Source organism: Apostichopus japonicus, chromosome 12, assembly GCF_037975245.1.
Source record: "Apostichopus japonicus isolate 1M-3 chromosome 12, ASM3797524v1, whole genome shotgun sequence".
NCBI lineage: Eukaryota > Metazoa > Echinodermata > Holothuroidea > Aspidochirotida > Stichopodidae > Apostichopus > Apostichopus japonicus.
In genome coordinates, this window is record NC_092572.1 from 30975108 (window position 1) to 31000500 (window position 25393).

Sequence of the window (25393 nt, forward strand, 5' to 3'; positions counted from 1 at the left end):
AAACACTCGGGAAGTGCCGTTTCCGGCCATCTGGGGGTTTGAAAAACCCAAAATTTTCTTGTACGCTCCGCGCCAATGGATGGTGGCGCTCCGCTTAGATAGTCTCTACACATTAGCCCTCCCCCCAATAATTTTCCCGTTCCGCCACGCCTGGAGGGGCACCCCTCCCCTTAGACCCCTCCCCCAGGACGGCGATCCGTATCCACCTAAGTGCCCCCCCCATCAAATGCTGGTGCCCCCCCCCCCCGTGCCCCCCCAGACTGAAAAGTCTGGTGACGCCACTGGTCATTACAATACAAGGGAGCTGGTGATACATCCGTCGTGTGGCTACACGATAAATATAATATATCCAATTTACTGTGAAACGTTCTATTAGAAAGGTAGGTTAAACAGGAAAGGAAAAACTACTCTAGTAGCTGACTTGAATAACATATCAGAAATCTTCTAGTTTCGATCAGTATGTATACGTGCATAGCACAAAAGACAATCAACCTTTGAACCGTGGAGCTCAATGCACAGTCGCGTACGTGTTTACAGTGGGCGTTGTTTATCAGTCACGCGATCGGTATTGATATGTACAGTGCTGTTCAGTGTAATAATCTGCATTCACATTGCCACTCTCACAACTCATTTCTATTTATCGTATTCCCATAACGTCGTTCTTACTACATTGGGGTAACTTTCTCCTCTTCGGGTTACATCAAGGTACTCTTCGTGATAATTTTCAGCTCGGGTGTGTTCTAAGTTGACGAAGAAGGATTCACAGGATCCTTGATTCACACGGCAACATCACACAAGTGAATTAGAGCGGCTTTCAATGTAAGTGTTACCCTTTCTGTGTGTATTACAGCAGTACACAGTTATAAGTATTATATATGTCAATGGCTGTGGTTTAGAAGGTAGTGTTATGGGGTACTCCGGTAGCGGGTATACTGTGACACATAAGTTAAACGAGACAGGTAGTCTATCGTGTTAATTAACAGAGATCACCATTTTAATACACTGCTTCTAACCCTAGATATAGTCAGGCGCGTAGCCAGGAATTTGCCAAGGTAGGGGCGAAACTGTAGATTAGGCATTGCAAACTATCTAAGCGTAGCGCCACCATGTGTTGGCGCGAAGCGTACAAGAAAATTTTGGCTGAAAATGCCTCCCAGATCGCTGGAAATGGCACTTCCCAGGCCTTGTAAGTTGCATCTTAGCATTTTCTCTGTTGAAAATACTAGCGATATCATAAAAACATTACAAAATTTCTTTAAAAATATGCTCAAGGGGGGGGGGGGGGCGACTGCCCCCTTCGCCCCCACCCCCTTGGCTACGCGCCTGGATATAGTTATTTCAATGTATACCCTTTACCTATAAACCTTTTCTACTACAGGAAGTGTAGGTTAAAAACTTCCTGCTCATTCTAAGTAATATGTGTTTCATAATGGCAGATGATCTTGACAAGCTTTATATTCCTGATATATATTGTTAACTAACATTATTAAATTTCATAAATTGTTTACTTATTTATTGTATTGTTTTCGTACATTGCGCATGGAGAAACACAAACAATAATACTGTTGTCAGATACGTTCATCAAATTTTGTGATGAATTAAGATTTCCGGTGATTATTTTAGACAATAAACTTCAGTTCAGCTATGGGAATATTCTTTGACTGAATTGATATAAGTATATCATGTTTAAGCGTGAAGTTCTTATAGCGTTATTACTGTAGCTTACATATCACTCCATTATAAAACATTCACTCTTAGTGAGTGGTCAACCTCAATTCAGATGAAAAACTGTAGACTCCTCTTGACGCTCTTGCAGTGTAAGCCTATTGTCAACTCGTAAAATACTTACTTCATTATTGGAAATCTTAATGAGAGAACTAACATGTTTGCATCAATATTTCTCACTGTTACACTATTTTGTTTACGTACATCACACTAGTTATTTATAATACCATTTGATACTGCATTTGAGGTACATTAAAGAAATGATATTTCTACTAAATATGATTTAATTTGACTGTACTTAGTTCAACACATTAATTCTTCCAAAGATTCAATCACTTCTGGGACGCACTATTTTTATGCTGTATATTTCTGAACATCGATGACACCTTGTATTAAAATTATGTGTTCCGAAAGTAGCCTATTGAACATGTCTACATAGAACAAACAACGCTGTGCGTATGTGAGACATATTTATATATATAGTTTTCAAATCAGTATATGTTTGAGGTTCAATACTGCTTACTTATACGAAAGACAGAAACATTTTGCACTTGTGTTATATGATTAGTATGAACCTTTAATTAAGTACTATTATTTCGGTTTAGTTGAGCAGGATCGTGCGAAGTTTTGAGATATCTGTCAGAAGATGGAAGTTTTGAAGCAGCCCGCCATCACACCGTAAGTAATACCCTCTCTAGTAACCCGCCTTAATCAATTGCCTCTAATGTGACCCTCCTCCCACTTTAACGTATTCAGTCCCCCATCTGTTTAGACTGAAGGTTACACCCATCTCCCACTTAACAATGCTTTATTCTAATATGTCATAAATATATCCATGTGTTCCTTTTAGCGATGCTACGGTTAATTTCTTCCTCGGTTCTTTTTTCATTAAATTGGCGGAGGCATAAGGAATTTGTTTGATGGTGATGTCGTTATTTGTGCGGGTGCGTCTGTGTGTATGAGACACTGTGTTTGTAAACACAATAACTCAAAAAGTATATGATGGCCGAAGGTAATGCATTGTATATGGATTTTTCCGCATGGGGGGTGGGGAAAACAATTAGGTTGTGGGGCACTTATCTTGTTAGGGCTGGCTTACAAAGGTTAGGGACAACTTCTCTATTAGGAAGTTGATTTAGATCAATAGGGAACAAAATTTGGAATTGATAATTTTATAAAAATGCAAATTATATGCAAATTATATGCAAATTAGGACGCATTTTTGTTTTTAATGGAAAACACCAAAATACAATAAAATCACTATTGACTTCCAAAATTGACACTTTACCGTAGTGAGTACAAAGAAAGCATTTTGTTATGTTGGAGTCAAAGCTCATGTGAGGTCAATAGTGGTCAAAGTCTGATAATGTTGTTGTGACAGTGCCACAAATATTGAAACTTGAATGGGCTGAATGTGTGGTATAGAGATTCATATTAGTGAGTGCAAGAATCATTATGTATTTATAGTGCATGGAGGTCAAAGATCGTTTAAGGTTAACAGTAATGGAAATCTGAGAATCATGTAAACACCATAACTCCAGAGGTGCAACTTAAATGAACTAAATAATTTGTACGTACATTCACCTGGGTCAGTACAAATATATTGCTTTTTGTGAGGTCAAAGGTCATTCTATTTAAAACGTCAACGTCACTGATACATTCAGGTCTCACCCGTGTGTAGAAACAAACAGGTATACTTAGCACACAGATCTATAAATATAGTGTTACTCACGGTTGAGATCTCAGTATTCATAAATGCGACCGTAAATCAAATTTTAAATTCTTTATCTGTCTGCATAATGAAGCAAGAGGGTTGCGCTCTCGTATTTGAGGCTGTGGAATATGAATATTAGAAATAATGAGGAAAACTGCGGAATGTGTATATTTGGATATTCAGAGGGAAGTCGTCTAATAGTTGGTGTGTGTGTATGTGTGATAGGTTGTTCTGTTGAGATAAACTTCATAGTAACAGGCAGTGCGTTTGCTGATAAATGTAAATAACCGTTTCTTGTGAGTTATACATGTGGCATTGGCGGCAACAAGTTCGTTTTCAAAGCATCGTTTCGCGACAGCAAATAGTCTTCAAGGAAACCTCACGACAGAGAGGAATATCAAAATCCTGTCAATTAGAAGTTTGAAACTCATACTGGAAGGATTATAGCCTTCTTAAATTTAGATTTAGAAGTAAAAACCTTTGTATATCCATGTCACTATGTACATCCGTGATTTGACTGCAGACGGATGGTGGTAACTAGAAAAATGCATAAAAAAGTCATCTGTGAGGTAAATAAGCCTAGCTCCATCTATTGTCAATGGCTAAGGGGCCTGGCATACGGTACATCACATGTCAATTTAACGTCCCCCGTCTGTTTATTGCGAGCGATTCATCTGCGTCTGCAGCAAATATCATAGCGGTCAAATCAAGGAGTTGCTATGGAACAACTCTCTGGTCAAACGAACTTTAGGATCTCGATAACCGGTCCATTGATTTACATTAAAAGAATCTACATGTTATATAACTGCTTAACCGTCAAATATATTCGAAAGAGGCCCGGCGGGGTTTAGAGGGCCAAGCCCTCAGACATTTAAGCGTTTTGAAATATTTAAGTGGCGTAATAGCAAGGAGCAACAGCCGCCCCCCCCCCTTCATATTATTTCGCTTTACTTACCATTTTGGTGGGTGTACGAGGAGACGCAGGGCCGGATTAAGCTTGTGGGAGGCCTGGGGCCAGCTTGGTAGTGGGGGGCCCCCTCTATAAATTTTCAACTACTGAGTGACGGTACTGGTGTCCGACATTATGCGCATCGTAACGATGTCATGGCACTAAAATTGACAAAAATCAAACCCATCTTTACGATAACATATTGAGCGGTCGTTTAGGCCTACTTTGATTATTAAAATCATTTCTCAAATCAAACAAATTTATTATTATGTATGTTTAGAAAAATAATTGAGAATATGAAAATTAAGAATTTCATGCATCCAGATTTAGGCATAGTGAGAAATGTAAGACTAGGTCACCTTATAGTATATGTTAAAAAAGACTTGGGAGAGGAATACCACATGGACTACATATTAGAATGATGCACCCTGATTAAGCAAGTAATCACGCATCTGTTTTGAAATAATGGATGGCCAAACACCAATGTCATTTCCTCTAATTGGTCCCTCGACTTTAGCTTGAACGACATTGGGTGCATTGGCATCAGTGTCAGCTAATTGTTTTTCAGGTAGATCTGATACTACATCTGTGCTTTCTTCATGTGGATCAGCCCCTGGCGCTTTAGCTATTTCAGATTGGCCAGCTTCAGCTAATACATCGCTCCTTGCTGATAACGGTTGTTGCTCAGAAATGTCTTGGCTGAACTTTTTAAAACTCATCATTTTTTTTTACATTTAGGGTACAATAAGGTAGTGGTTTCATTGGAATCCCGATTCGATATTCGTGAACACAATCAAGTGCTGAAACACTAACCAAGAGACAAACCGCACCGCTCCAACACCCCTCAAGGAGTGTAAAACCAGCCTGAATTACGCCAGCAAATATCTATAAAAAGTTTTTGTTTGTCAAACAATAATTTTGCGAAAGAACACGTTTCCTTTTACTTCATGCACTTTCCGTAGGATATGCCCTTAAAACATATGCCTATGAATATTCAATAATATAAATATATATGTGTGTATATATATATATATGTGTATATATGCATATATATGCATATATATATATATATATATATATATATAAATATATATATATATATATATATATATATATATATATATATATATATATATATATATATATATATATAAATATATCGCCTTGGTCCGTTCAGCCTTCTCGATGACGTCATCATCGGTCTCAAATCAAATTTAAGACCGGTTCCCCTCGTATTTATCCCCTAAGAAGATGACGTCCCCTACTGTGAAAAGCACATTGCGGCCGCTTTGTAGAGTGTAAAACTTTATTTGATAATGAATTGTGGAAGCCCGCCATCGATTTTTACATTTTCGCTTTATTTACATTGGTATAGTGCCATCGATTTAAAAACTTTCGCCACGTTGTGTATGTTTGCAAAATTGTGCAGAGGTCCTGGATCAGTTCTTTTCTGTTAGGTGTTGTACTTCTGATAGTTGGCCAAGGGACCAACCCACCCGAAATTAATTAAGAAAAGAACTTTCTCAAAAGAGGAAGAAGGATCAGCATAGGGCCTTATTGCTTGCTACGCATGTTGCAGACAACTGCAAGCTTTGTGGAGAATCAAGGTCCTTAAAGGTCGATATAGCTAGCCAGTATGTGGCCCTAAATTTATAGGATGCTAAAATTGCTAGAAGTTTTCAAAAAGTACTTTCCTTCATGTCTTTACTCTCCAAATTGTTCTCAACATTTTTAAGGAACACTCAAGATAACTGAAAATCCGAGTGAGGAAAATTTCCTTGAAGGTTGACATTAAAACATTTTTGACCAAACGTGACCAAACGTGAACAGACCGTGAACAGACTTTATTGCATTAACATAAAGTCTGTTCAAAGTATCTCATTCGAGATCCGGCTTTAGGATTTACAAATGATTTTCGAGTTGGATAGCATCATGTTTGATCTCTAGAGTAGGGCAAAATATGTCACCAAAAACAGAACTAGTATTGTTCGATATAGGTGACAAACGCCCACAGTGGAATTACGATCTTCCTTACCGGTTTCGAACCTCTGGACATACAATCAGCGTCCATAGCCTAGTGGTTAGGGTGTCCGCGTACAGAGCGGGAGGCCCGTGGTTCGAATCCCGGTGGAGGCTGAAAGTTTTTTCACTGTTCTTGATTTTCCATCTCATTACGATTTTCATTTATATATATATATATATATATATATATATATATAAATATATCGCCTTGGTCCGTTCAGCCTTCTCGATGACGTCATCATCGGTCTCAAATCAAATTTAAGACCGGTTCCCCTCGTATTTATCCCCTAAGAAGATGACGTCCCCTACTGCGAAAAGCACATTGCGGCCGCTTTGTAGAGTGTAAAACTTTATTTGATAATGAATTGTGGAAGCCCGCCATCGATTTTTACATTTTCGCTTTATTTACATTGGTATAGTGCCATCGATTTAAAAACTTTCGCCACGTTGTGTATGTTTGCAAAATTGTGCAGAGGTCCTGGATCAGTTCTTTTCTGTTAGGTGTTGTACTTCTGATAGTTGGCCAAGGGACCAACCCACCCGAAATTAATTAAGAAAAGAACTTTCTCAAAAGAGGAAGAAGGATCAGCATAGGGCCTTATTGCTTGCTACGCATGTTGCAGACAACTGCAAGCTTTGTGGAGAATCAAGGTCCTTAAAGGTCGATATAGCTAGCCAGTATGTGGCCCTAAATTTATAGGATGCTAAAATTGCTAGAAGTTTTCAAAAAGTACTTTCCTTCATGTCTTTACTCTCCAAATTGTTCTCAACATTTTTAAGGAACACTCAAGATAACTGAAAATCCGAGTGAGGAAAATTTCCTTGAAGGTTGACATTAAAACATTTTTGACCAAACGTGACCGGCATATTTGAATGATATAATACAATATCTTTCTTACCCGCCCGTTTCCTACTTTCTTAGCGATGTTTTCCTTGCTGTTTTTGCTCAGTTTTTTGCTTACTTTTATTGAAAGAATGGCCTAAAATCGATTGAAATATATTGGCCTCAAATATGTTATATATACATAGAAAGTAGGAAACGGGCGGGTAAGAAAGATATTGTATTATATCATAAATATTTCATCGATCGTTTCCATGTGGTGTTACTTTTCAGCACAATGTACGCCCGTGATCTGGGCGCTCGACGATCGACAGCCCGTCTTACGGGTCAATCGCCTATTATATACTGTATATATGTCATATAAATTAATACACTCAATCGTGTAAACATGTATCTCCATATCCTATAGCTCGTTCTTAGAGCGAAAATTCTCTCAACATACTCGATCCGTTAGTGTAATTGTTTGCTTATTTATTGATAGTTGTTTACAATTTATTCTGAATTGGCAGGGGGGGGGGGGGGGCTTCGATCAGGTTCTGTAAATTTTTCCTGTTAATTCCTTTTTACGTTCTTTCTTAATTTGCACGAGGAGGAGTTCAGTCTGAGAATATAATACACGTAATCACCAGCGGCTATATGCCAAGTTTCTGAGAAACCTAAATAATTTAATTGTTTGTTTGTTAATTTTAATAATTAATAAATTACAGCATAATGTTCACCCGTGATCCGGGTGCTCGACGAAAGCCCGTCTTACGGGCTAATCGCTTATACTGTATGTCATATGAATTGATACACTCAATAGTGTAAATAGCTATTTCCATATCCCAGAGCTCGTGTTTAGGGCGAAATTCCTCTCAACATGTTCGCAAATATACTCGATCCGTTAGTTTGTTTAGTTGTTTGTTTTATTGTTTAATTGTTTATTTCTTTATTTTTTGTTTATTATTTAGTATTAATACTTATGGGGAGGGTGCTTCAGCTTCCATTATTTTCTTGTTTTTGTTATGAAAACGTACATTCTCCAGCGACTATATGCATAGTGTCTGACAACATTCTCCGTTACCATGGACACAGCCTTGTAAACTTGACCTAATATTGTACTTTTTCCCCTTGTATATAATAGAGTTCAACGTACGCAGTTGCCCAGGTTTACCGCTGAAGCTCGTCGGGCATGGACGCTGTGCGATATGACGGTGGATTCTACCAAAGTTGCTGTTAGCGGTTACAACGAAGGCACACGGACATCATTCATAGACCTGTTTGCATTAAATATTCCTGATTCTTCGTCGCCATTTATAACTCGGTTTTATTCTAAAGAATTTAAGGATCCTTCAAGATGGCCGCCTCGTTATGTTTCATTCTTGGATGATTCTCGTATAGTCACTGTGTGTGGTGATCAGTTGGATGTCTTCAATATCAAGACAGACGACATACCCACACACAGTGATCGGTTACGCGATAGAGACGCCATTTGTATGACTGTCAGAGAGGGAGAGATATTTATTGGTTTGTTTGAATCTAACGAGGTGATTGTGTTTGATTTTAGTTTAAATAAAATCAAGACAATCACCTTGAAAGGATTAGTAGGTGATAATCCTGAAGATATAACAGTTTATGGAGATAATCTGTTCATATGTACAATCAATAGACGAGCCATTAGATACAACATGGAGGGAGTGATGTTACATGAATACAACACACCACCATACTACTCACGTGCATACAGTATCACTGTAAGCAGTGAGTTTGGTCTGGTGTTTGTATCATGTTGGGATCTCCCTGTTGATGTTGTTGTTGTTTTCTCTCTCTCTGAGAATCATACATTGTTTTTTTTCCGAGTTATTGATGCGACGTTGCGTAGAATCAGGATAAACGATGTAAACAGGTTTATGTTTACAACAACAAGACACGGAACACTGACTGTATACAGCACAGTAAGTACAGTAGGATAGTGTAAACAAGTAAACATAGGAATTTTATTTTACATCTAGAATAATAAAAATAGGCTAGAAAAACTACCAAGTTAGGTATCAGTGACTGCGAACATTTCTGTAGATTACGTTTATTTGTACTGTTTTTGCGAGTCTTGGAAATAATATGAAATTTGGGACTAAAATTTTAATAGGATTGAAGCAGCAAAACCTCTTAGAGCAACACATACATACAGTACAGTGTAAATTAATTCCAAAATCCTCTGAAATTTCTTGCGTTATGAAGAACTGTGTAGACCTCCAATAGAAACATATTTGGGTTCGGTGCATACGAACATCTCCTAAGAGCACACTTATTGCTATTTTGTGGCAATATCAATAAATTTAGGGAAAAAATGAGAAGAAAATGTTAATAGGATTGAAGTAGCAAAACCTCTCATAGCAATTACATACATACAGCACAGGGCAAAGAATATTCAAAATCCTCTGAAATTTCTTGCATTATAAAAATCTGTGTAGACCTCCAATAGAAACATATTTGGGTTTGTTGCATACGAACATCTCCTAAGAGCACACTTATTACTATTTTAAGGCAATATGAATGAATTTAGAGAAAAAATGAGAAGAAAATGTTAATAGGATTGAAGCAGCAAAACCTCTCATAGCAACACATACATACAGTACAGGGCTAATAATTTTCAAAATCCTCTGAAATTTCTTGCATTATAAAAAACTGTGTAGACCTCTGATAGAAACATATTTGGGTTGGGTGCATACGAACATCTCCTAAGAGCACACTTATTGCTATTTTAAGGCAATATGAATGAATTTAGAGCAAAAATGAGAAGAAAATGTTAATAAGATTGAAGTAACAAAACCTCTCATAGCAAAACATACATACAGTACAGGGCGAAAATTTTTCAAAATCCTCTGAAATTTCTTGCATTATAAAAATCTGTGTAGACCTCCAATAGAAACATATTTGGGTTTGTTGCATACGAACATCTCCTAAGAGCACACTTATTACTATTTTAAGGCAATATGAATGAATTTAGAGAAAAAATGAGAAGAAAATGTTAATAGGATTGAAGCAGCAAAACCTCTCATAGCAACACATACATACAGTACAGGGCTAATAATTTTCAAAATCCTCTGAAATTTCTTGCATTATAAAAAACTGTGTAGACCTCTGATAGAAACATATTTGGGTTGGGTGCATACGAACATCTCCTAAGAGCACACTTATTGCTATTTTAAGGCAATATGAATGAATTTAGAGCAAAAATGAGAAGAAAATGTTAATAAGATTGAAGTAACAAAACCTCTCATAGCAACACATACATACAGTACAGGGCGAAAATTTTTCAAAATCCTCTGAAATTTCTTGCATTATAAAAATCTGTGTAGACCTCCAATAGAAACATATTTGGGTTTGTTGCATACGAACATCTCCTAAGAGCACACTTATTACTATTTTAAGGCAATATGAATGAATTTAGAGAAAAAATGAGAAGAAAATGTTAATAGGATTGAAGCAGCAAAACCTCTCATAGCAACACATACATACAGTACAGTGTGAATGAATTCCAAAATCCTCTGAAATTTCTTGCGTTTTGAAGAACTGTGTAGACTCAAATAGAAACATATTTGGGTTCGGTGCATACGAACATCTCCTAGGAGCACACTTATTGCTATTTTAAGGCAATATGAATGAATTTAGAGAAAAAATGAGAAGAAAATGTTAATAAGATTGAAGTAACAAAACCTCTCATAGCAAAACATACATACAGTACAGGGCGAAAATTTTTCAAAATCCTCTGAAATTTCTTGCATTATAAAAATCTGTGTAGACCTCCAATAGAAACATATTTGGGTTTGTTGCATACGAACATCTCCTAAGAGCACGCTTATTACTATTTTAAGGCAATATGAATGAATTTAGAGCAAAAATGAGAAGAAAATGTTAATAGGATTGAAGCAGCAAAACCTCTCATAGCAACACATATATACAGTACAGGGCTAATAATTTTCAAAATCCTCTGAAATTTCTTGCATTATAAAAAACTGTGTAGACCTCCAATAGAAACATATTTGGGTTTGTTGCATACGAACATCTCCTAAGAGCACACTTATTGCTATTTTAAGGCAATATGAATGAATTTAGAGCAAAAATGAGAAGAAAATGTTAATAGGATTGAAGCAGCAAAACCTCTCATAGCAACACATACATACAGTACAGTGTGAATGAATTCCAAAATCCTCTGAAATTTCTTGCATTTTGAAGAACTGTGTAGACTCAAATAGAAACATATTTGGGTTCGGTGCATACGAACATCTCCTAAGAGCACACTTATTGCTATTTTGTGGCAATATAAATGAATTTAGAGCAAAAATGAGAAGAAAATGTTAATAGGATTGAAGCAGCAAAACCTCTCATAGCAACACATACATTCAGTACAGGGCGAATAAATCCAAACTCCTCTCAAATTTCTTGAATTACAAAAACTGTAGACCAGTTCTAGACCTCCAATAGAAACATATTTGGGCTTGGTGCATACGAACATCTCCTAAGAGCACATTTATTGCTATTTTGTGGCAATATGAATGAATTTAGTGAAAAATGAGAAGAAATTTTAACAGGATTGAAGTAGCAAAACCTCTCATAGCAACACACATACATACAGCACAGGGCGAATAAATGCCCAAATCCCCTGAAATTTTCTTTCATTATTAAAACTGTGTGGACCCTTAATACAGTATTGATACTAGGAATTAAAAAGTTTTGAAAACTCGCTCAGCAAAACTTATGTCCCTGCAGTCCATGAAAACATGCCCTTTAAAATACCCGTACATGAACACACAATACTTAGCTGTAATGACTCCTGACAACACATTGGCTTGTGCCCAACAGAAGCCCATAGTTATATGTCAAGAAAGAAAAATCAAATGATGATGAATTTTGTAGCTAATTAACAGCAACAAATGACTGCCAAGTTCGGGAGCGGGAAATCCCTCATCTAGTAATAATAACAACAACAAGTAGCACTCTAACCACTTCGGCCCATTTGCAACTTCTGGCTTAGACAACAGGTTGCCATGGCAACAAACACCTTTGCTGCATGTACCTAAGCAACCCCTTGGACCAAAAGTAGGCTACAATTAATGATGCATTAATTAGGGCTGCTAATACTTGCTAACATTCTAACAAAACCTTAATAGAGCCTCAGTCCTATCTACTAAAATATATTGCTACAGATCTTTCAACCCAGAAGTTGATGGAAAGTTCAGCAAATCCTGTCACCATGGCAACTATTAAAAGTGTAGCATTGCATCGTGGGATCTAAACATAGCTCGAATGGCGACACTTATACCAACTGAAAAAAAAATGTGAGTGCATTAGAGGGACGGGTAATGCTTGACATAATCACAGCAATACATAATAAAACTTATAAATATCCCAATGTGGGTTCTCGTTGGACCAATAACCTGAAGCACTTTCAATTCTCTCGCATTAATTCAATGTAGGTTAGGACTTAACCATACACACATTATGGCTGAGGGCATATAAGTGCCATAATCAACCCTGTAAACAGCTATTAAACAATGTTCAGTTAAAATGATACAGAATTTACACACATTACAATAGTAATTACTGTACCTGTAGACTCACTATAGCTGTTACTGGTATTACGTCCTAAATAATAAATAAATTCTTTGTGCATTCTGCCACCATAGGAGATCAATATACTAATTAATTCAAAATTACACTTAATAAGGGCTGCTACTCTGTGTGCACATTGCTATCACAAAACTAACCTGCATAGTGCATACATTCACAGGTAATATAAAGAAGGTATGCACAATGAAACTGACTAGGCTCCTAAGGGGTTTGGGGCAAAGTTAAAAGATGAACTCTTTACCTGTATTGAAATTAATGTAACTAATTTCTAACAGTCTTATAGCTTGTCTCTACTGCAGATGCATGACAGCTTGGAGTGTCTTGATGAATGGTAGAGTTGCTTGCAAACATTAGTGTCTTTTAGAAATTTAAAACAAAGAAGCTTTGAGAGAAATAATTTTTCCCACCCTACTAGACAAGATTTTACTTAAACCAAGCTACACTGTAGCCAGGAAAATTAAAATTGCTGAAAGTAAAGTAGGGTTTAGATGGAAATTTCCCTGTGAAGTTGCAAGTTAGCAACCTTTTGGAGAGCTAAAACTTTCCAGAGATCCCTAACTAGTTCTTCTTCATAATATGTTCACTGTTGTTCAGATATTTGTTATTTGTGAGATTTTTTGAATCACTTTTAACTTTCCAGCAGAGGAGAGAGGCCTTTGTGATGTCATTGCGTTGTATTCACAGCCGTACGCAAATTCTGTACACATTCCTGTGTTTTGTATCAAGGCCAAGCTCAGAGAGAGATATGATTGAGTGTGACCAAATATGAATGGATGTCAAACTTAGCAGGTGGATGTCATGTAGAAACGAATCACATTGTTTTGGTTCCTTGCTTTAGCAAAAGGATCCTATGTAGTCAACGTGTGTGTGTGTGTGTGTGTGTCCCTAACACTTGCTTGGGTACACTGTAACTCAACAAGGACAAGTTGAACTTACCTGTAACTCAAACTTGGTATTTAGATCCGCCATAGTGAGAAGGTAGGCCTTTTGTTTTCGGTACCTGTAAATGTCAGTTAGGGCAGAAAAAGAAAAATAATAAACAAAGCAATAACTCCCATTGACTGGGTCCGACATGTTTGCTATTTTGAAATTAGTTGTAAATGGGGTATGTTTTCAAACATAACAGTCGTGTGATCCAAGGTCAACAAAGGTCAATTAGGGGTCAAAACTAGTATTTTTGCGATAACTTGAGAATAAAATGTCCATCAAGGTTGGGAGTTACGCTATTGAAATCCATTAGTCATATTTGTGACCTTTGACCTAATGTTGACCTCTGGTGACCTGTGTTAGTTTCTTTGGTTATTTTCAAGTTTTGTGGCCATATTCTAAAATGGTCTTCCGATCAAAATTGTCCATGGATTGACTCCTGTGCGACTTTCGGGTGCAAAGTTATCAGAGGTTAAGGTTTTTTTAATAAAATATGCTCATTTTAGGAGATACAGGGCACAGAAAAAAGTTTGTCAATATTTTAATATATGATAGAGCTCTGTGTGCTCTATAGACAAAACTAACTCCCGCTTTGATCGGACAGCCGGTTCTTGAGTTATGAGGTGCCAATGGTTGGATTTGATACCTTCTTAACAATAACATTGTGTGTGTACATTGGAGTGCACATCATTGAGGTGAACATTTTTAATAAAAACAGTCATGTCATCCAAGGTCATTCAAGGTCACTTATGGGCAAAAAATCTACCCACTTCTGCTAAATTTTGCAACAACTTCCAATTATGAAGGCTAAAATGGCTGATATATTGGGGCCAGTTGTAAATGAAGTAGGGGCACATTTGCCAAAATAACTGTTGCGTAATCCAAGGTCACCAAAGGTCAATTATGGGTTAAATATGTTTTTTTTTTGGCAATAACTTGTGAAACTCCCACTGACAGAGTCTGACATTGTTGATATTTTGGGACTAGTTGTGAATGGGGTAAGCAATCATTCCAAACATAACATATGTCATCCAAGGTCACCTATGGGCAAAAAACTGCCCACTTATGCTAATTATTGCAACAACTTCAGTGAAGAAGTCTGACATGGCTGATATATTGGGACAAGTTGTGAATGGAGTCGATGCACATTTTTCTAAATTCCCGTTATCATGTAATCTAAGGTCACCAAAGGTCAATTATGGCTCAAAATGTGTTTTTTTTTGGGGGGGGGGCAATAACTTGTGAAACTCCCACTGATGGGGTCTGACATGGTTGACTTTTTGGGACTAGTTGTGAATAGGTTAAGCGATCATTTCCAAACATAATGGTCATGTGATCCAAGGTAAACAAAGGTCAATTATGGGTCAAAAACTCAATCTCCAAACTGACCAAAATTGTCCATGGTTGACCCCTGTGCGAACTTCATGCGCAAAGTTATCAGAGGTCAAGGTTTTGTGTGGTTTTGAGAGGTGGACCTCTGTTGACCTCACATGACCTTGGAATTGCACCTCCAGTGACCTGTATTAGTTTTTAGTTGAATATTTGAATTTTTGTGGCCATATTTTAAATGTCCCTGGGGTGAATCCTGTGCAACCAAAGTTATTAAGTACAGTTAGGATGATTCTGAAAGTTACTGTATTTTAAACAAATGTAACAACAGTCAACAGATTCTCAAAAGGACCAATCATTGATTTGTGATATTTATGGCAATAATATCATGTGTGTTCATTCAACCCTGAAATAACAATTTTAGGATAGTGCTTCTAAAGTCCTTATAATCAAGGAACCATAGTGCCCTTGGGCTCTTGTTTAGTAATAAGATGAATCCTGCTTTCATGAAGGTCAAAGGTCAGAAATGGTAAATTCTTGTAAAAATGATACAGTATGAAAGAGAAACATGGATGGGTCTCACTGTAGTCTAGCACATGAATATCCCTCAATTGATTAGGTGAACTCTTTATCTTTTTATCGTGGTCATAGGTCATTTGAGGTCAGCAAGGACAAAATATGTGAAAGCCTTGTAATTTTAAGCGATGTCTTGATTCGCAACCAGTTATTTCATCAAACCCCTATAATAGTTTGCCATTTTGGTGTCTTATTCAGTTCCTATGCTGAAAGCATCAGAAACCTATATTATCAAGTTTGCTTGTACTGTAGGTGTATTTGTGTGGGTGTATTGCTGTGTCTGTATGTGATGCCTAAACACAACAAATTTCAAGACTCCAGCCAGTTGGATTTGGCGTATAACAAGCAACAATGTTTCTTAAACTTTACACATGCAGTTTACAATGCCATCTAGCCAGAGTTTGAAGTGGGAGAGGGAGTCTGATGTCCCCCTGAAAGAGGGGTCTCAGACACAGTATTGTCCACCCCTTGGATAATTTATTTGGGTAAGGGGTTAGATACAAAATGTGTATATCATTTCCAACATTCTAACTGCATTGTGCAGTTTAAGATTTCACGTTTTTGAACAGACTGTGGCTACCGCCCTGCACATACACCAAAGCAACTTGGAGGACATTCTAGATTAGTTTTGTTAGAAAATGACAGACAATGGCTACAGTACAGTCCCTGTATACACATTAAAGCATGTTTACTGTAGATGACATCCAACAGGACCAAAACCTCCATAAATTTGTAAACCATCACAAATCTGCAGTGTAGACTATGTACACTTAACAATAAAGCCCTATACATCTCAATACCTCTATTTATTAACATATATATTGTAATGCTTGGCAGCATCATGGTGCTTTGCTTCTTCCCACAGCATTGCTTGATAATATTTTCTCTTGGTTTACAATTTAGGTAATACTTTTTTAGCCTTTAAGCATTTCAGCCACAAATTATTAGGCAATTACAGTATAGCTTAATTTGATGCATTAATCATCTGTGGTTACTGTACATCTCATCTGATAGAAGGTTACATCTAGGTGTCAACCACAGTTTTGCTGTAACCACCTGAACTACTGGTTCCAGAAATGCTTGCAAGCAGTAAAGCAATTAACAAAGGATGTTAGGAATCTGAAGGTTAGCGAGCTCTGTGCAAACGTGACCAGTAATACCACTAGTAGCCCGGAAGTGTCTTACAGTTTCCATCTTACCTGGCAGTAAAGCCTTGATTTGACAATGGAGTTAGAAAAGTCAAATAAGCTTAGATTGAACTGTTGCAAGGATATTGTTTGCTTGAAAGTACTGTATATTATACAATTGTGAAATCATATCAAGTTTGAAAGGTCTTTTTCAGTGAGCAGATAGCTAGTGCTCTCTTAACGATATTTTGTTTGTTGGAATTGGCTTTAAAGAACTGTACATAATGAAGGATACATATTGTTTGTCCTTATTAGTCATACCGAAAAGTAGTATAGATCAGTCATTACTTTTGCACATTACACTGTGTGCATTGAAATGTCTGATAACAAATATACCCTTTAAATAATGTACATCTACAATAACCTTCTTACTTTCTTATTAGATAGAGGTCATAGGTCAGTTCACCTAAATATCAATAAGAAACAAATGGGAAGAACACACAGTTAACTTTAGATGTGGTTTTGTAGATTTTCTTTCCTTCCTTGCAATATATGTGATTTACAGTATATCCCATTAAGCCTATCAGAGGTCAATACCTATAGTAGCTGCTTTGACTTCATTTAGTGTGTGGATCTTCTGTGCAAGTAAACCAGAATCTTACTCTCTTATGTGGAGCTCAAGAGAAGTTCAAGTCTCGGACAAGCTGTTGGTTTCATCTCACCAACAATAACTTTCTTCTCTGATTCACTGAGCACATCAGTAGTACAGTATTGAGTTTCTGCAGCCTTGGTCTAGAGGTCATACAGTAGGTTAGTTTGCATAAATACCAAATGCGAACACACACAGGTAACTTTAGATGTGGTTTGTAGATTTTCTTTCCTTCCTTACAATATATTTGATGTATATCCCATTAAGCCGATCAGAGGTCAATACCTACAGTATAGTAGCTGCTTTGACTTCATTTAGTGTGTGGATCTTCTGTGTGAGTAACCAGAATCTTACTCTCTTATGTGGAGTTCAAGAGAAGTTCAAGTCTCAGACAAGCTGTTGGTTACATCTCAAACATCACGTTTCAGAAATCTTCTGACCAAGGCTAGTCTAAAATGAAAGTAATTGATGTGATTAGTTGGCAAAGATTTACTAAATCAATGGATTGATTGTTGTTTCTCTCTTCCGTAGGCATCCATCTTCACCTTCAGCCATCTCAAAGAAGAACTGTCTTCAAAGCTTACCCAAACTGACTGTGGGAATTTAGGCCACTACTTTTCACTACCACCTGATCAAGTACAGACCATTATTACAAGTCCCTGGTACTCTGAGAACTTTCTGCTTGCCCTTGAAGAGAGAGGATTCATACACCCTTCAAATGTGAATCGATTAACTGATGCACTCACTGAGCTGAAGATCAACCATACTCACTTACTAACAGAGACGTACATGAAGCTAAGAGGTAGGCCCCTAATCAATAGCCTTCTTTGTAATTTTGTATTTTGATTCACCTCTTGTACTTTCAAAATGTAATTAAGAGAGGTCTTGATCTCCATAAAGTATAGCTCAACAATCATTCATATTTTCCATGATATAGCAAAACCTCTTTATGGATAGTGATAGACTATGACCTGCCAGCTCGCCCCACCACCTCCCCTCCCACCCCCTCCCCTCCCACCCCCTCCCCAGAAAGATTCCACTTTATGCAACACACAACACAGGTGGTGATTTATTCTAGATGCTGGAAACCATAATGTATACAACGAAACATTGTATATATGTACAGTATGTACAAGTGGGCTGATTTTTGCAAAAATCACCTTGTGCCATGATGTGTATCATGCAATCAGCATGCCTGTACATCTCTGTGGATATTTAACAACACTGGAAACTTCAACTTGATGTTTACCTTAAACATTTCAGATCAAGAGACTGAATACGATAGATTCCTCGCCGGCCTCTCTGCTCATTTGACATTTTCAATAACAGTGGAACTGTGTGATAACTTTAAAGTTACAGATGAGAACAAGAACACAGTTATCTCCAATCAGAATCCAGGACTCTCCTTCCTCCTGACAATTGATGAGATGGGTATCATTAATCCTTCTGATGTCAGCAAATTAGAGACTCCTTTAGAGGAATATCATCTTCTCCAGGCAGTAGCTAAGATACACGAATACCAGTCCTTGGTACTTTCTGACAAAACTATGCCACAAGTTGAAGGTAGTGTAAATTCATGTGTACAGTATGTAACAAACTTTTACACCCCACTGGTACAAGTTTCATGCCAGTTTTAAGGACCATACCTTAAGACTTCATTCCTTAAGACTTCCTAGCTCGAAAACAGTTAAACACACAAAATGCACTTATTATCTACAAAAATTATGTGTGGATTACAGGATATTTTAGGAATATAATGAAGATATAATAGAAAATATAATATATTAGATATAATACATTTTAGGGATATAATAAATATATCTTATATTTATATCTTATATATTATTTATATCTTATATATATTTTCATATATATATTATATCTTATATAATATATCTAAATAAAATATATGTATAAATAAGGGATATCATAAATATATAATTAATATGTGATTATTTAAGGATATAATGAAGACTAAGATGTCAAAATATGTTTTGAACTGAAGCACATTGATGCAAATCACACCTTCATAGCATTGTATATTGTTGAGAAATATAATATTGCAGGTTTTCACTTTAGTGTGATGAGTGCATTGTTCTACTGTGTAATCTGTGATGTCATACAGTGACTATACCAACAGCTATTTCTCTTGTAAAATTAAAGTTATTATATTAACCATTTGAAAGTGATTTAGCCGTGTCCCAGGAAGCTGCAGTTTGCAGTGTACTCAAATAACTTCACAATTAAACAATGCTCCTAATTATGTAGTCCAAGTCCTACTTGATCAGTGACAAATAAATAAAGACAGTATCAATTCTTTCCATTTATGATAGCAATCATTGTGCAATGTTTGTCTCTAAATAAAAGTAAATATTTTGATTTTTCAATAGTGGTACTACTTGTAGTGTCTTTGATAATAAATTGCAGATAGAGAACAGTATCTGATGGTATGAATGAAATATAATAACATCTGCGTCTCCAATTGTTTCAAGTCTGGATGTATGGCACTATTTTTTTATCATTGCTGTTTGTATTACTGAGTAAGTTTAAACTGGCTAGTATGTTTGAGCAATGAGAGTCTCTTAGTTTGTGTAATAGGAGTGAGTTTCCTTTACATTTGAAGATTTTACTGCTGTAGTTTTTAATAAGTGTTACCAAAGATACAGTGTTACGAGATTGCCCAAACTATTGATATCAAAGCACACTTGTTTTTCAGTATGGTACTGTAGATATTCTTTATATTGTCATAAATTGTGAAACATTTTAACTTGTTTCAATAGAAATTGAACTGAGCTTTCTGTTTCCTTGTTTTAAAGACAAAGATAGCTTGTTCCTGAAATGCTTACAACAGAAGATGAAGAGTTGGTTTGAAACAATGACTCCTGTCCCCTGGATGAAGTCTTGTCAATGGAAATCTAACGATCTCTTTATAGCCAGCCGCTTAGTCTTAACTAATTCTGGTTCAAAAATATCTAGCAGAGAAGTTGACCGAAAATGTAAGCTGCACTACCTAGACATCTTTACTGATGAAAGACTAAAAGCAGAGACTCGAATCATTCTGGAAGGACAGCCAGGCTCCGGCAAGACAATGCTCTCCTCTCAGTTGGCCTATGACTGGTGTTGTGGAAAGCTTATGGATATCCCCATTGTCATCTATCTGCCCTTGAAAATTGTTGATGACATGACAATTATTCAAGCTATCAAGATGTTCTACATCCGTAAAGGCCTTCCCATAACAGAAGAGGATATTGAGTCTATGCTTAACAGTGGTAAGAGGAAAGTCTACCTCATATTGGATGGGTTGGAAGAATACAATGGTGGAACCAAAGATGGAAGTCCCTCAGAAGTCATAAGAGTAATGACAAAGGAAAAACTGCCCAACTGCATTGTTATAATCACAGCTAGGACAGATTATGCCAAGCATCTACCTCCAGGTCCAATGTTGAAGATAGGAAACTTCGGTGAGGATGAGAGGGATGAATACATTGAAAAAGTCTACTCCGATAATGTCAAAAGGCAAGAAGAAGTAAAGGAATTGATTGATAATGTTCCATTTATTCTTGATCTTTGTAATGTTCCACTACTCTTTGTGCTGTTAGTACATAACATTGATAGACTAGGAAAGTTACACAAGGGTCAGCTTGACAGGGTTACTCCTTTCGTGAAGGCCATTGTAGACATTCTGTGTCCTGTGCAGGATGAGGAAGACAAACATAGTCATCTGTCTGGCCAGAAAACATATATTACATTGGAGGAACTTGCATTTAATGGCCTCTGTAAAGGAAACCAACAATTATTTTGGCAGAAAGACTTTGTGGAAAGAAGTGTCACTAATAGCAAAGCATGGATAGTGTCTGGGATACTTGTTGTTGAGGAAGGACCTCCATTTAATTCCACTGATAGGAATCTTCAGACTGACTCAGGCAGTGGAACTCCCCAGACTGATTCCATCAGTGATGAGTCACTGAACACATCTAATGTTACTTCAGAGATAAAGAGAGGGGCATCCCCTGATCCTGATCTCTCAGCATCTGTCAGTCAATCAGAGAGTAAACCAATATTGGAATCGAAAGAGAAAAAATCAAAACCTTTACAGAAAGGAAAAGCTGCAAAATATGTCTCTTTACAGGTTAAATTCCTTCATAAGTTAATCCAAGAGTGGTTTGCAGCACAGTATTTAGCCCGCCTCTTCTGGAGTCACAAATCAACTAAACACCATTACAAGTATCAATTGTTCAGAGAACACCTGGCTAACATAGACCCAGCTGATCTCCATTATGTCTTGCGCTTCACTTGTCACATCTGCCCTCCCAGTTTTCATGTCATTGCCAATTTTCTAATGAGAGACTTTAAAACAGGAGATGGTGAGATTCCTGATTACATCATCAACTGCATCTGTCTCTGTTTTGCTGAGTATGATGGTTACAAAGGACATAAGGTCAAGGACATTGTCAAAGAGATCTGTAGAAGAGAATCCGTCAACTTCAGCTCTGGAGATGGTCGACTGCTGCTGAGGTCAAAGGTTTCTATGCTCACCTTTGCTTCAAGATCACAAGTAAATACAACTTTCTTTGCTCAAATACACAGCAAACATTCTGCTTATATCCCGATATCTGTGATACATCATCTGAAGTGTGCATGAATGCAACATTCAATTTTCCAGTGTCGAGTACAGCATCAATCTGTAGGATACAAAATTCAAACTTAAGTAAATCTAGTATGTTGAGATATTGATGATGTAAGTTTAATTAAATATATGTTACCTCTTGAAATGTGGCTCTCAATCCAGAGAACAAATTTGATCTTTAGTACAAGATCGACCTAATGTACTCATTCTGGTTATATCAGACTAATATATTAATTGATCTACAGGTATGATACAGTGACAGATCATTCTTGGATGTGTGAATCATTTTCAATACAACATTATTATACGCTGAAGGCTGAACCATCTATTTAATTTACAAGATCAGTGTATCGTAAAGTACACATTTCGTCAATGGTATGAAACAAAGGTTGGCAATCAATCCTTAGTGTTGCTTTAGGATATTGTGATGCATGGGACAACTTTAGCTGATTTTATGCACTACATGAGACATAAATTACAATTTTCATATATTCACTAGCAAACAAAAATCATCATGTCTCTCTTCAGGTTTCTAGGTTTATGTTTTCCACTTGTTATTGTTGGGTACTGATTTCAGGTTGACATATCTGTGGATTATTTTCCAGATTCCAATCAAATGTCTGAAGCTTTCAGATGTTGTGGAAAAAATTACAGAGAAAGCCCTGATCTTGAAGGCTGATGTCTCGCTGGGAGTTTTGAATACCCTGAGGGCTATTGAAGTGAATCGGTGGGACCAGAAGCTGATTGAACAAGATTATAAAGATCTCATTAAATTCATTATCAACAATGAAAAAGTTGAAGTAGTACGGTGAGGAATAAGTCAAAGTTGGCAAACCAAACTAAAGCTTTTGTTCTATGTGATATTGAAAATTAGGTTGTATTGGAATGTGTGATTTATAGAGCTAATGGAAGAACATTCAGCAGAAATATCTCCAAGCATTTGATACTTATGAACAATGGGGAACCATGTAAAAGGTTTGGCTTTCTCACTGCATCATTACTTTTTCTGACAGTCTGCTACTACGAGATTACCTGGTCATAATTTACTCCACTCCTTGCTTACCTGTCTCCCCACAAGCTTAGCTCATTCTCATTCGACCATCAGTCTAGGGTGAACTGGTAACCTTGTTAGCACTGTATACCCTCTATGACCAGTGCTATTGGTCAAAGTCAATCAAACTCTTCCACCCATGGTGCCTAAAAGTGTTATCGTGCACAAATCATCATTTGTCTTTTTGATCTGCATATTATTAAGTTTAAGTATCATTATATCAGTATTCTTTGTCTTAAAATTGCCAGTTAAAGCTCTACTCTTAAATGGTAAGTTCTCAACTGCTCTCACTATGATGAGAGCTCATTAAAAATCTAGGTTCATCAGTTCCAAAACTGAAAACCTTGTAACAAGCCTACTTAACAGTTATAGTATCTGTAAAATGTACAGTAGGTTAATAGGTGCCCCCTACTTAACATGAGATCAAAGGTCATTTGAGGTCACCAATATGAAAATCTTGTGTATATAGGTGATTCCAAGAGTTGGTCTCAATTCTCCTTGTACAAAATACAGTACTTATTATTATATATAATTGTAGAAAACTAAAATTTTCCTGAAAATTAAGGGCTTATGCCCTCTACATACTTCTTTCTATGTTAATTTATCTAACAATTGTATTTATTTCTTTTCTTAATAAAAATCTGCACAGTGGGAGATATTTTATCGTACATTTTACTTTTTTTTCTCAGCATACTATTACCAAGTCCACCGGTGGCTGTGAAAGATGAAAAAGATCTGAATAACTTACAATCCCGAAACATTTCAGGTAACATACATTCTATTTCATAAATAACAAGAGCTTGGTAATTAGATGTAACAGATATTCCTCTGTATGTGATACAATAACATAGCCTCATATTTTTTTAAGCTGTTTCATGCTAGTCCTACTTCTGCATGGTGGTAAGAAACATAGCTCTGTCCAGCTTGTTGAAAAAAATGTGACTTAAGGCTTTTAGCCCGCAAAATGGTATTAATTGTATCAACAGTTAAGCGAGATAGATTATGATAATAGCTTGGACAAGCTGAAATCAGAAAACTTCATTTCATTCAGAACTAGACATATTAACAGTGATAGCAATCATCACAAGGAAGTGTGAAGACAGCAATTCAAGAAGGTGTTACATTTTTTTAGTGTGTGTGTGTGTGAGTGTGGAGCTGTAAAGTAGATTGAACATCATCAGCTGAGTAAAATAAATTACTACAATGAAAGAGATTATGCACAGTTAATTACCTGCATTAGTGCTCTATTTGTTCAGGAGGGAGGAAATGTTTTAGATTATATTAGTGCAAAACGTTGTGGTATTCACTAAGTGATCGTGATGCAATTTATATGATAAGAATTAGTGCCAATATAACCTGTAACTTTGAAATATTTTTTCATCCTCAAAATAGAGAAATGTGGCAATGTATACAAAAATGTGTTCAATAAAATATTCCATGTGAGAGTGGCTGAGGGTCTAATTGTTATCTACTTATACTCATTTCAGTTGAATGGATCATTGGAGCAAACTTAATTCACACATTAAATGTGACAACTGGAGAATGGATGGTGAGATGCATTATCTTGTATTTTTTTTCATTATTGTCATTCATTTCAGATTGTGTACTGACATGTGGCCGTCTTTAACATTCCTTTGCTTAACCCTCCTCTTTGAGTTTAGCTCTATTCGTGATTCTTTCGTCAAGGCAAAAGGAACCTATGACGTGGTGATAGCGTGTGTGTACATGTCTCGGCCTCAGAAGTGGTGACATGGGAAAATAAATTTGTGTCACTAGTAGTCAAACAATAGTGGACAATAGTCATCCGTTGTCCAGACAAGGGGTTGGAATAAAGGGAAATGTCCTTGGATGTAGATAATTTATTAGAAAACAAGTTTGTAAACACAATAACTCACCAAGCGTGTGGTCCACAAACATCAATCTCTGTATGTTGATAACTGTATGTTGATAAGCTTTTGACTGATTTAGTGTATTTGCAATGTCAAATTTCATTTGAGTTTACCTTAGGACAAAATATGGAAACATTGTAAACAAACTTACTGGACATCAATAGCATTGATAAATGTAATTCTAGGGTGTGAGGTGCTCCATAAAGCAGCTTTGGTAGAGGTCAAAGGTCAAGTTAGGTTAGGAGTCAAAATCTGTCGATATAAACAAGCAGACTCAATTAATTGGGCCTGACGAATCACATAGTTGGTATGTGGGTGCCCGCCCCTCAGTAAGTTCTTGGTTGCTTTAGTTATTTG

General features: G+C 36.7%; 1 protein-coding gene across 8 annotated transcripts in view; it reads left to right on the forward strand.

Moving 5' to 3' along the window:
- The first annotated feature begins 513 nt into the window (after positions 1-513).
- Positions 514-25393, forward strand: part of LOC139977723 (uncharacterized) — a 69193-nt gene continuing 44313 nt past the window's right edge. For 5 of the 8 annotated variants that reach the window (XM_071987236.1, XM_071987237.1, XM_071987238.1 and 2 more), the window contains exons 1-9: positions 528-819; positions 2331-2403; positions 8375-9185; positions 18001-18271; positions 18733-19032; positions 20286-22024; positions 22702-22904; positions 23837-23913; positions 24635-24696. In XM_071987236.1, coding sequence (XP_071843337.1) covers positions 2372-2403; positions 8375-9185; positions 18001-18271; positions 18733-19032; positions 20286-22024; positions 22702-22904; positions 23837-23913; positions 24635-24696 — 3495 coding nt within the window. In that variant the 5' untranslated portion in view covers positions 528-819; positions 2331-2371. Of the gene's footprint in view, positions 820-2330; positions 2404-8374; positions 9186-18000; positions 18272-18732; positions 19033-20285; positions 22025-22701; positions 22905-23836; positions 23914-24634; positions 24697-25393 lie in introns of all 8 variants that reach the window. The other 3 variants (XM_071987242.1, XM_071987241.1, XM_071987240.1) reach the window with 3 other exon arrangements.